General features: G+C 37.0%; 1 protein-coding gene across 1 annotated transcript in view; it reads left to right on the plus strand.

Annotated features, from left to right (window-relative positions):
• LOC128664299 (DNA topoisomerase 1-like) overlaps nucleotides 1-11,863 on the plus strand; it is a 571,968-nt gene that overhangs the window by 298,034 nt on the left and 262,071 nt on the right. Inside the window, exons 5-6 of the mRNA XM_053719139.1 lie at nucleotides 1,048-1,097; nucleotides 2,128-2,367. Of these exons, the coding sequence (XP_053575114.1) occupies nucleotides 1,048-1,097; nucleotides 2,128-2,367 (290 nt within the window). The remainder of the gene's footprint in view (nucleotides 1-1,047; nucleotides 1,098-2,127; nucleotides 2,368-11,863) is intronic.

Consider the following 11,863-nt stretch of genomic DNA (forward strand, 5'->3'; position numbering starts at 1 on the left):
GATGAATTTATCCACCAATCAACAAGAACAACCCAGGTTGTTCACCAAAATGGGCCGGCATCTAAACTTACATTCTTGCATTTCAAATAAAGATACCAAGAGAATTAAGAAAAATTGATAATATAAGTAAATTAGAACATTGCTAAAAATGACATGCTCTATCTGAATCATGAATGAAAAAAATTGGGTTCAGTGTCCCTTTAACAAAACTTTGGATAGAATAACAAAGGAAATTTTTTTTTTTTGTTTTTTTTTTTAGGATTTTTTTTGGTAGTTTTGCTAAATTACACAACCACCTAATATTTAAAACTTTTGTTTATAGTGAAATAAGTTTAGTAGAACATAGAATTGTCACATTTCCTTGACTAATTTTACTTATTGGACTGTCTATTTTTCAATACCTTTACAGCTACCTTTTCATTTTCAGGTTTTAGGGCATTTTTAAAACCAAAATCTCCATCCAGTGTGCGTTTGTAAAATATCACTGATTGCATGACATATGGGAGAAACACCAGGCCTCACATATTCCCCTAGAATGTAGTGCAGACCTCTGATTTTATGCAATACTTAGACCTTTAATTTAAATAAAAGAAATCCCTTGTGCTTAACTAGGATCAGATCATCTGCCGCTCTAATATGAAGTTGAACACCCTATTTAAAGGGTGATCAACTGTACCCTTTTGCACCAGGAATGTTATTTCTTTCCTGCAGGTGGTGAGAATCCACAACCTATTACTCTAAACCAAGAACTCTATAACCCCCCCTCCCACTTTACTAGTAAATCAGTCTTGTCTTTGCATCCGCTGGAGGTGGGTGAAGAATGGAGATGTGCATTTGATTCTTCAGTGAGACGGATTGTCTTAAGTTGAGGCCTCTTTCAACTCAAAGTACAGTGTTAGAGGGATGTATTCGGAGTATTGGAAGTGACATCCCAGTGGGGATTTAGTCACAAGCCTTGCCATGGGGGTCGCAGAGACTTGTTCTTTGCCTCTGCTTGTTGGTTTGTCAATATACTCCTATTCCATTTCCCCTGCTCTTATGTTTCAGAACTGGTCTAGATTTCCTACTGGTTTCCTCCAGTAGCAGAGTGCCTTTGGGTAAGTCTGAATGCAATCTGTAAAAGTGATTTTACAGATTGAGGGTTTTTTGTGTATTTTTTGTTTCCTTTCATAAGGGTTAAAGGGACACTGTAATCAAAAAAATTCTTTCGTGATTCAGATAGAGCATGAAATTTTAAGCAACTTTCTAATTTACTCCTATTATCAAATTTTCTTCATTCTCTTGGTATCTTTATTTGAAATGCAAGAATGTAAGTTTAGATGCCGGCCCATTTTTGGTGAACAACCTGGGTTGTCCTTGCTGATTGGTGGATAAATTCATCCACCAATAAAAAAGTGCTGTCCAGAGTACTGAAACCAAAAAAAAGCTTAGATGCCTTCTTTTTTAAATAATGATAGCAAGAGAACGAAGAAAAATTGAAAATAGGAGTAAATTAGAAAGTTGCTTAAAATTGCATGCTCTTTCTGAATTACAAAAGAAAAAATTTGAGTACAGTGTCCCTTTAAGTGTATCCCTTTCTTCAAGAGCTCTTTTAAGGGGGGTAGTATCATTTAACTTTATCTGCAGATATACAGATATAACGGTGTAATATCTGAAAACATGAACGGGTAATTTATTAAAAAAAAAAACCTTTACAAAGCCTTTCATGAATGAAAGTTCCAATGTTTTACTTTGATTCCAAATATGGTAACTTAAAACTATTACGTAGGGGGCGGGGCCAAGTGAGGCCATGATAGGGATAGAGCTCCTGAAAGTGTCCGTATAATTTAATTTTTATTTGTGACTCTAAAATACTTAAAACTATAAAAATCACATTGCTACATCCACGAGAAACTGTGGGTCATATTGATATACAGATCATGAGAGAGAATATACCACTCGAGACAGCTGCGGCCTACAACGGAGTCTGACTATGGAGCTCTGGGAGCCTTTCCCCTCTAGCCGCCGCTAGACATCAAAGTAATTTATTTCATTGACACATAAATTGCTGTCCTGTTAATTAGGCGCTATCCTCTGAGCAAAGGTTGACTTTGTCAGACTTCTATGTGCTGACCATGCTTACCTCAGATGGATTGGTGACGCATATGTGCCGAGTGCTGGATGAGCACCACCAGAAGCTGACCTCACTATTCCGCAAGACTTTTGCTGCTCTGTTACTACACCTGCATGGGTCAGCTCCTGAGACGGGCTTGGTGAATAAAGTGGAGCAAGATCGGGATAACCTTCCTACAGTTCACATTTCTACGGAATGCATGAGTGTCGCAGCCTCCATAAGCAGGCCCTCTGAAGCTGCTGGTAAAGTGACAGGTACCGCAACGGACTACAAGACTCAGACGCACAACGGCTTACCACTAGGCTCTATGGGGCATAGTGACCACAGACTTGCACAAAGCAAAAGTCATCACATCTAGACTCACTCCCACAGCCTGATCCCATGCCTAATGCCTTAGCGACAATTCACACATACAGATCTGCCACTACCCTCCCTGAGGACTCTGTGGCTGACAAATTTGAATGGCCCCGATCCTTTTCTCTACATCGCAGAGCATACTCACTACATTCCTGGGACCCCGGGGGCAGATTGTCTATGTGTTGCCCTGCAGTCCCCGATTGTGTTACTGATCAACCTGGAGTGCTTGTGGGGAGATTAGTTGGACCACCCGCTGACTGGTAACTGTGCCGGAGACCTCAGAAATCGGGTGCTTTCTCTACAAGGTAGTAGCTAACGCATTGGGCAGCAGACTTTTCGCCACTTAAAAGCTCTTACCAAACTGCTTAACCCTTCATCAGTATATATAAACTGGACAGTATGGGAATCCTGACTTAACCACTCAACGAGAATTTTTTTTTTTTTTTTTTTTTTTTAACTACCATGTCTCTCCAACTTAAGGTTCAAGGTCTCCCTATGGTGCTCTTTTAGGTTCTTAATATTCCATGGCTGTAGTGATAGCTAACCAGTCATAATAGAGTTGTATATGTTTTATTCTCAGTTCTATGTATGTGTTGATATGATTAACTACATTAATTGTTAGTGAATTTGATATGTTTAACCTATTGTTCCTATGTTTCATTATACATCACTATGTGGTTAGTATGTTCATGGTATCACTTCAGCTTTAAGCCCATACAAGGACATATCTGGGAAACATCTATATCTGAAACTACTTGGAACTCCTTTTGACTCCATTCTACTTTAAAGTTAACCTACTAGCTTTAATCTTGCAGTGTAACATACAAGCTATCCTCAAATGTTTTAGCTGAACCCTCTGAAGTAATGTGTTATAGGTATGGAGGTTAACTAAGACTTAAGATATGTACATAGCACTTAACCATACCCCAATTTTGTGTGTATGTATGTGTATATATATATATATATATATATATATATATATTTTTTTTTTTAATAATATCGCTATAGGTGTCATTAAACTTTGTTCATCCTGGTTGATAGCATCACAAATATTTGTCTAGGTGGAGCGCCTCATAATTTAATCTTGTAACCTCATAGCAGCATAACTGACTGCATCACTTCTTTTAAGAACTTGGGGCCGACTGTAATTGCTGAACCTATTAGTTTTCTATTGATCATATACAGCATTGCTGGACTTTTAGTCAAGCAGCAGACCTAACTCCAACACACAGTTTTTGCATAGACGTCATCCATTGGGACTCAAACTGATTGAGAGAGGCTTATATAGACATACCTAAAACTATCTAAGATTGTAATGTTACTCTACATACTCCCATTAAGTGTACACTTTTCATCGCCAGGTTCTTATGGTTATTATATTCTGGTTGCAAACTTATATTTTGTCTTCTATCTTTGCTGTCTGCGGCCGAGACGGCATTTTATAATTATACTATATTAAGCAACCTTAATTTATTTAAATCATAGCAGACTGGTCTTTATGTAGTCCCTTAGAGATGTCCTTAACATTGGCCTTATTTTAGTAATCAAAGTACACGGATAGTAATGGCCTGGGATGTTTCCATTTTGGATCTATGGTGTTCACAATACACATCAATACATATCTGAGGTGGGGTGTTTGCGTGGCCATTTCTGCCCCTGGTGCAGCTCACTAGCAGCAGAATGTGATGTTGCCACCTTTACAATTGAACTGGGTAGCATAGTACTATAAAGACTTGAAAGAAGAGGCGATCATTCCGGATGATGATATAATAAAACGTAACGTTTATTCAAAACATAGGTATAAAAACCTCAGAGCCAGGGTCCATATCCAAAGGTGTTGTGTATCAGATTGGCTTACGCGTTTCGGCGTGAGCCGTAATCATAGCCTAAACAACCTGATACACTGCACCTTTTTAAACTCTTAAAACGTGCACTGATTGGTTAATAACAAACGAGGCAAAGTTTGCATAAACACACCTTTGGAAAGTGTTAACACTTAAACAGTACTGGGTAAGCCAGTAACCAAATAACATAGTGGAATACTGTGCCTATTCTCTTATACCAAAATAGAAAACATAATATCTATAAAATATATGATGCAGTACAGGCAAATGCTAAGACATATAAGAATCCATGTAAAAAAGAAACAAACCAAAAAACAAACAAACATAGGTTGTACAAAATAAGAGGTACATAAGAATACATATCCTGTTTTAAAGAGGCACCTAAAATCTGTCAGCTAGGGTGCAAATGACTCACAATTTAATATCAAAAGATGTGTATCGTCAAAACCCAGCAGAATATGTACATGTGTAATGTCAGTATATAATGTGACACTAATATCTAAAATCAATAAACAGATAAGTAAATAAATAAATAGATAGATAAATGAATAAAGAGGAAGGATATCTATATGTGGACCTATAACATACCCATAGATATTAATAAGTAGACTGGATAGGAAAATAAAGGTCACTAATGGACTAATTATTGCCAAAAATTAATCAAATCGAACTCTGAATTGAGTCCTAGAGGCAATCTGGTTTTTAGCCTAAAAATCCAAAACATTTCCTGACGTTCAAGTCTTTTGGTACGGTCTCCACCCCTGCCCACTAGTGGTAATCTCTCTATAATGTTCCAAGCAAAAGTTTCAATGATCTTGTTGTGATAATAAAGAAAATGTTGTACCAGGGGTGTTTTTGCTTTACCAATATGAATGGTTGAGAAGTTTTCCCTAATACGGGAGTTCACGTCCCTAGTCGTGAGCCCCACGTATTGTAGGGAACAAGCTGTACAGGTGATCAAATAAACCACAACATTATTTGTGCAATTAAGGCAATTGCGTATATCAAAGGTTTCTCCTGTCACTGCAGATCTAAACTGTGTACCCACAAGTGCATGTTCACACGGTTTACACCTGGATTTACCACATTTGAACATGCCTTTGTGTTGTAACCAGGAAGAAACCTTGAGTTTTTGTTAAACTCAAAGTGTGCCACAAAGTTCCCTATCGATCTAGCCTTTCTATATGCACACCTCATGCCTTTGTCCACTACCGAGACCAGCCGATCATCTGCAATTAACATCCTAAAGTGTTTGCGCACTATATTGCACACTTGGTTATAGTGTGCACTATAGTTAGTAATGAAAGTAACTCCATCAAATATGGTTTTAGATAAACCAACCTTATCCTCCAGCAGGAGGCCCCTATCCAAATCCTTAACCTCCTGTCTAGCTCTCTGTACCACATGTTTCTTATATCCTCTATCTCTCAAACGATGACAAAGCAAATCTGCCTCTCTTTCATAAAGAGCATTGTTGGAGCAATTTCTTTTAGTACGAATAAATTGTCCCTTCGCCACCGCATGTGGCACATGTGAAGGGTGACAACTTTTAGCACTCAATAAAGAATTACCAGAAATAGGCTTCCTATACACACTAGTCTCAATAGTCCCATCTGGTAATCCTCTCAATCTAAGATCGAGAAAGTTAATGGTATTTTGATGGTATTCATGTGTGAACTGAAGGCCTATCTCGTTATTATTAAGCCAGTCCACAAACAAAAGAGCAGATAATTCGTCAAAGATGTGGGACAGCTCCCACCATCCCATGAAGATGTTGGCATAGGAGGGGGCAAATTTAGCTCCCATGGCTGTCCCCATCAAAATACCATTAATTTTCTCAATCTTAGATTGAGAGGATTACCAGATGGGACTATTGAGACTAGTGTGTATAGGAAGCCTATTTCTGGTAATTCTTTATTGAGTGCTAAAAGTTGTCACCCTTCACATGTGCCACATGCGGTGGCGAAGGGACAATTTATTCGCGCTAAAAGAAATTGCTCCAACAATGCTCTTTATGAAAGAGAGGCAGATTTGCTTTGTCATCGTTTGAGAGATAGAGGATATAAGAAACATGTTGTACAGAGAGCTAGACAGGAGGTTAAGGATTTGGATAGGGACCTCCTGCTGGAGGATAAGGTTGGTTTATCTAAAACCATATTTGATGGAATTACTTTCATTACTAACTATAGTGCACACTATAACCAAGTGTGCAATATAGTGCGCAAACACTTTAGGATGTTAATTGCAGATGATCGGCTGGTCTCGGTAGTGGACAAAGGCATGAGGTGTGCATATAGAAAGGCTAGATCGATAGGGAACTTTGTGGCACCCTCTGAGGTTATCAAACAAAAACCCAAGGTTTCTTCCTGGTTACAACACAAAGGCATGTTCAAATGTGGTAAATCCAGGTGTAAACCGAGTGAACATGCACTTGTGGGTACACAGTTTAGATCTGCAGTGACAGGAGAAACCTTTTATATACGCAATTGCCTTAATTGCACAAATAATTTTGTGGTTTATTTGATCACCTGTACAGCTTGTTCCCTACAATACGTGGGGCTCACGACTAGGGATGTGAACTCCCGTATTAGGGAACACTTCTCAACCATTCATATTGGTAAAGCAAAAACACCCCTGGTACAACATTTTCTTTATTATCACAACAAGATCATTGAAACTTTTGCTTGGAACATCATAGAGAGAATACCACTAGTGGGCAGGGGTGGATACCGTACCAAAAGACTTGAACGTCAGGAAATGTTTTGGATTTTTAGGCTAAAAACCAGATTGCCTCTAGGACTCAATTCAGAGTTCGATTTGATTAATTTTTGCCAATAATTAGTCCATTAGTGACCTTTATTTTCCTATCCAGTCTACTTATTAATATCTATGGGTATGTTATAGGTCCACATATAGATATCCTTCCTCTGTATTCATTTATCTATCTATTTATTTACTTATCTGTTTATTGATTTTAGATATTAGTGTCACATTATATACTGACATTACACATGTACATATTCTGCTGGGTTTTGACAATACACATCTTTTGATATTAAATTGTGAGTCATTTGCACCCTAGCTGACAGATTTTAGGTGCCTCTTTAAAGCAGGATATGTATTCTTATGTACCTCTTATTTTGTACAACCTATGTTTGTTTGTTTTTTGGGTTTGCTTCTTTTTTACATGGATTCTTATATGTCTTAGCATTTGCCTGTACTGCATCATATATTTTATAGATATTATGTTTTCTATTTTGGTATAAGAGCATAATAGGCACAGTATCCCACTATGTTATTTGGTTACTGGCTTACCCAGTACTGTTTAAGTGTTAACACTTTCCAAAGGTGTGTTTATGCAAACTTTGCTTCATTTGTTATTAACCAATCAGTGCACGTTTTAAGAGTTTAAAAAGGTGCAGTGTATCAGGTTGTTTAGGCTATGATTATGGCTCCCGCCGAAATGCGTAAGCCAATCTGATACACAACACCTTTGGATATGGACCCTGGCTCTGAGGTTTTTATACCTATGTTTTGAATAAACGTTGCGTTTTATTATATCATCTTCCGGACTGATCGCCTCTTTCAAGTCTTTATTTGCATATTGCCAGTTGATCGTTCCGGATACTGGGACTGCCAGTTAATACCCATTGGCTATTGCCCCACATGTGACAGCTCCACCGTGTGAGTGGGGACGTTGCCGGAGGACGCCGAAAGCCGGAAGCTGCAGCATAGCACAGTGGATGGGACGCTTCTACCGGATCACGCAGGATTGATGACAGCGTGTCTCAGAGTGGGCTCGGATGAAACCAGGTTCCGCATGAAGTTGGAGTGGTGTCCGCATGAACGGAACGTCAGGTGAACTGATTCTACACAGTTTGTGGGCTCACTGTTTGGCCATTGGGTTGTTTATTTGTGTGCAAAGAACTGGTCGAGCGCTGCTTGTTTTTACAGCAGTGTCTTAGTTGAAATTAAATCTATACTACAAGGACATTATCGATATATCATCAGCTGTACAGCACTTTCACTTGGAACTTTTAGCATAGTACTATAGCATATGTGAACAGATACTCCAGTAATGTCAGGGATAACCTGCTAAAGATAACTATCTTCTCCTCTGGATATAGTTTCTCACGGAATAAGCCATTGTGTTATGGGTTTTATATGTTCATCCCAATGTGTTACTGTACATTTATTTGCATAGTACCAGTTATTTGTAAACAATCCTCTTCTTATGTGCACTTAGCCTAACATTTGCATAGGAGCGACTCTTGTCTTATATCTTTAATTTAATGTTATATTTAGTGAGTATTCTTTAGATCATGGTATAGGGCTGTTATGTTTGGTACGTGAGAAAAATAATTAACACATCTTAAGTCTCCCCCCCCTTTGTTTGCAACACTGATAGCAATTTTTTTTTTCTTTTTTGCTCTTCATACACATACTTTAAAGGCCCAAATGTATTTAATTGTCTAGCTTCTTAATTGCCCCGCCCCCCTTCCTCCTTTCCCCTCTCCTACATCCCATTTCGAGCGGCTCTTGCCTGCTGAATTTCCCTTCCCCAAAAATATAAAAAGCTAGCCTCTTGCTCCCCTTCTTTTAGAATAGATAATTTCATAAATATCTCTATAGTAATGAGGAGACCATCTCTCTCTGACATATAATATAAAACTGAGGTTCCATTAAACTCTATACAAAATTTGTATGTACAAATTGATATACACTATTTTAGACTAACATCCCTACTCATTGGCTCCACATTGTATCTTATAGATAGGTAGGTTAATAAATTTGACTATATACTGCATAGACAGACCATCTAAACTTGTCTAGAGCTCTATAGATTTCATGTCTAGAGTTTTTGCCGCTCTATATTTGTACTTTGTTTTTTTTTCTTACTAAGAGTGTACTTATTACCACACTGTTATCTTTATTCATGTGTAAATACCTGTTATAACATTTGCTCACAACCTCAATAAAAATATATTAAAAAAAAAAAAAAACTATTACGTTTACCATCACTTTAAGCAGCTTCATAAATGGCGCTCACCCTCATAAAGAAATGCGCGCTTCATTTCACAGTTAGTAGGGCAGATACATGTTTTGTAGTTCTCATTAAAAAGTTTTATTTTTTTTACATGTTTGTACCTCATATTTTTCTGCATTTCCTAAGCATTAAATCAATACAAGACTCATTGATCTTATTTGCCAGTTTTACACTTACAACGGTTTACTTAGAATATTAAACAAACATACTAAAGTGAATATAGGAATGAGTACAGGTTAAACTGCACTAGCACCATCACCTTTTCATTTATATTAATTTCAAACTGTTAACACTGCAGGATAAAACCTTTGTTAATCCTTAGTCTCCCGTGAGCTGCTGCTTTGCACAAAACTTCATATTAGCCCCTGCTCATACAAAATTAAGGACAGTTCCAGGAGCAGCACATTTATCTTAGATAATTCAGATTTGCTCTGAGAGCATTTATCTTGTAAGAGCCATGGCAGATTTTCAAGGAACAAGCCCAGAGACAACATAATGAGACATAATACTTTGTAATTCCAAGAATTTTCTGTAGTTGTACAATTATGTTAGCATGCTACCTGTGTATGAAAATGAATGCATTAACATTGTTTGCTGCAATTGTTTTTTAATAGACATTCTCCACACACCTATCTAGACTTGTTAAAGGAGTGGACAAGACTACTTATTATTTTTGTTGGCAAAACTTGCATTATTTTGCAGTTCCTTATCTGATCACCTCTGCTTGGACCAATTAGTGACATATCATCTGTAGTAGGATTATGCTTGGAAAGCCTACAAAATTCTCACATTTAAACGGACATGAAACCATTTTTTTTTTCTTTCATGATTCAGACAGAACATACAATTCTAAACAATGTACTTCTATTTCATTTGCTTCATTCTCTTGGTATCCTTTGTTTATAGATCAGTAATGCACTACTGGGAGCTAGCTAAAAGCCAATGACAAGAGGCATCTGCAGCCACCAACCGGTAGTTCCTGAACCTATCTTCGGATGCTTTGCAACAAAGGATTTAAAGAAAACAAAACAAATTAGATAATAGAAATACATTGGAAAGTAATTTAAAATGGCATACTCTCTCTGAATAATAAAATATAGTTTTATGTCCCTTTAAATTACAAAAAAAATGGGAGCAAAAGTGGTAATAAAAATATACTGCATAATTAAACTTTTATATTACGTTCTCAAGGTGTTTCATTTCATTAACAAAACGTAGTTTTGTGATCCTATCTTCTAAGAAATGGTTCTATAGTCCTTTGTGTGAAAACCTACATTAAACCTAATTAGTATGTTGCACTATCATTACTATCCATGCAAGGAAGCAGAAAAACACAGTGCTCAGCTTTTAAACCACTATGAATCTATAACCGTATATGTACTAGCTACATAAAATCCTATCAGAAGATGAAATCAGTAGCTATAAAGCTCAAGGGAGATTATATGTACATATACTTAGGGCAACAGACTGGAAGCTTGCCCACCAAATAAATGAAAATGTCAATAGGAAAGCTGAATTGAAAAAACGTAAAAAGTATGCAATATTTCACAAGCTGAATTGGTGGATTATGAAGCAATTATATGTTCTGCTTTATCTCAACAGAAATTCCCCACCAATATTTTTCATTTATGGGGTATTCAAAACACATTTAATTCCGAACACACATTATTTAAGATGCTGTGATGAGTTCAGTTCAAATAAATAGGATGATGCTTTTTAACAGAAAATATAAAACAGAATAAAAAATAACAGCTATTATGTTTCTTATCTTTAGCTAAGTAAAAAAAAATAGGTGCATTGCTTACATACGCAATTGAAAACAAATGCCAGGATTTCATAGGTAAGTCTGCTTTGCTCAATTCCTTATTGTCTTGGTTTTGCAGGGGAGGGGAGGGGGAGGGAAAGAGTATAGTATTTGACTGAGATCAGAAAAATAAAAATAAGTTAACTTTTTTTCGTTCTATTTCCTACTAATTTGTTTGATTTGGCATCAATGGAGATATGTTGTGCCCTGGAACAAGTAGACATTTTAGTCATATACACAATGGCCTGACTCAGCTACAACTCAGATACCATCCTCCATGGGGAATTAAGGAACATAGCTACATCTAACCAAAAGCTTAAAAAAACCTGTTACCCAGATGCTTAAGCGCTTGAAAGTGATGCAGCATATCTATAAATCTGAGCAAAAAATATTATATTCTCTGTGAAAAAGTTAGATATTATGCCTCAAAAGTTCTGTAGTAGCCACATACTGTTGTAAAGGACTTTAGGCAGCCAATCAGGAGGCTTGTCACAGGAATTTGCAAGGGTGCGTGCATCTGGCACATGCAGGTTCAGCCTTAGTTTAAGGAAATTTACTTTGAAATCTTACAAACTTTACAGTGGTCTTGTGGAATTTCACCATAAAGTAAAAGGTGAACTCAGTACTGATCTACACATTTTTTTTTCCATCTTACGTGAGTAGAGAAGAGGAAATTTTGAGATAAAATATTAGTTTTT

Source organism: Bombina bombina, chromosome 1 (genome assembly GCF_027579735.1).
Source record: "Bombina bombina isolate aBomBom1 chromosome 1, aBomBom1.pri, whole genome shotgun sequence".
Lineage (NCBI taxonomy): Eukaryota > Metazoa > Chordata > Amphibia > Anura > Bombinatoridae > Bombina > Bombina bombina.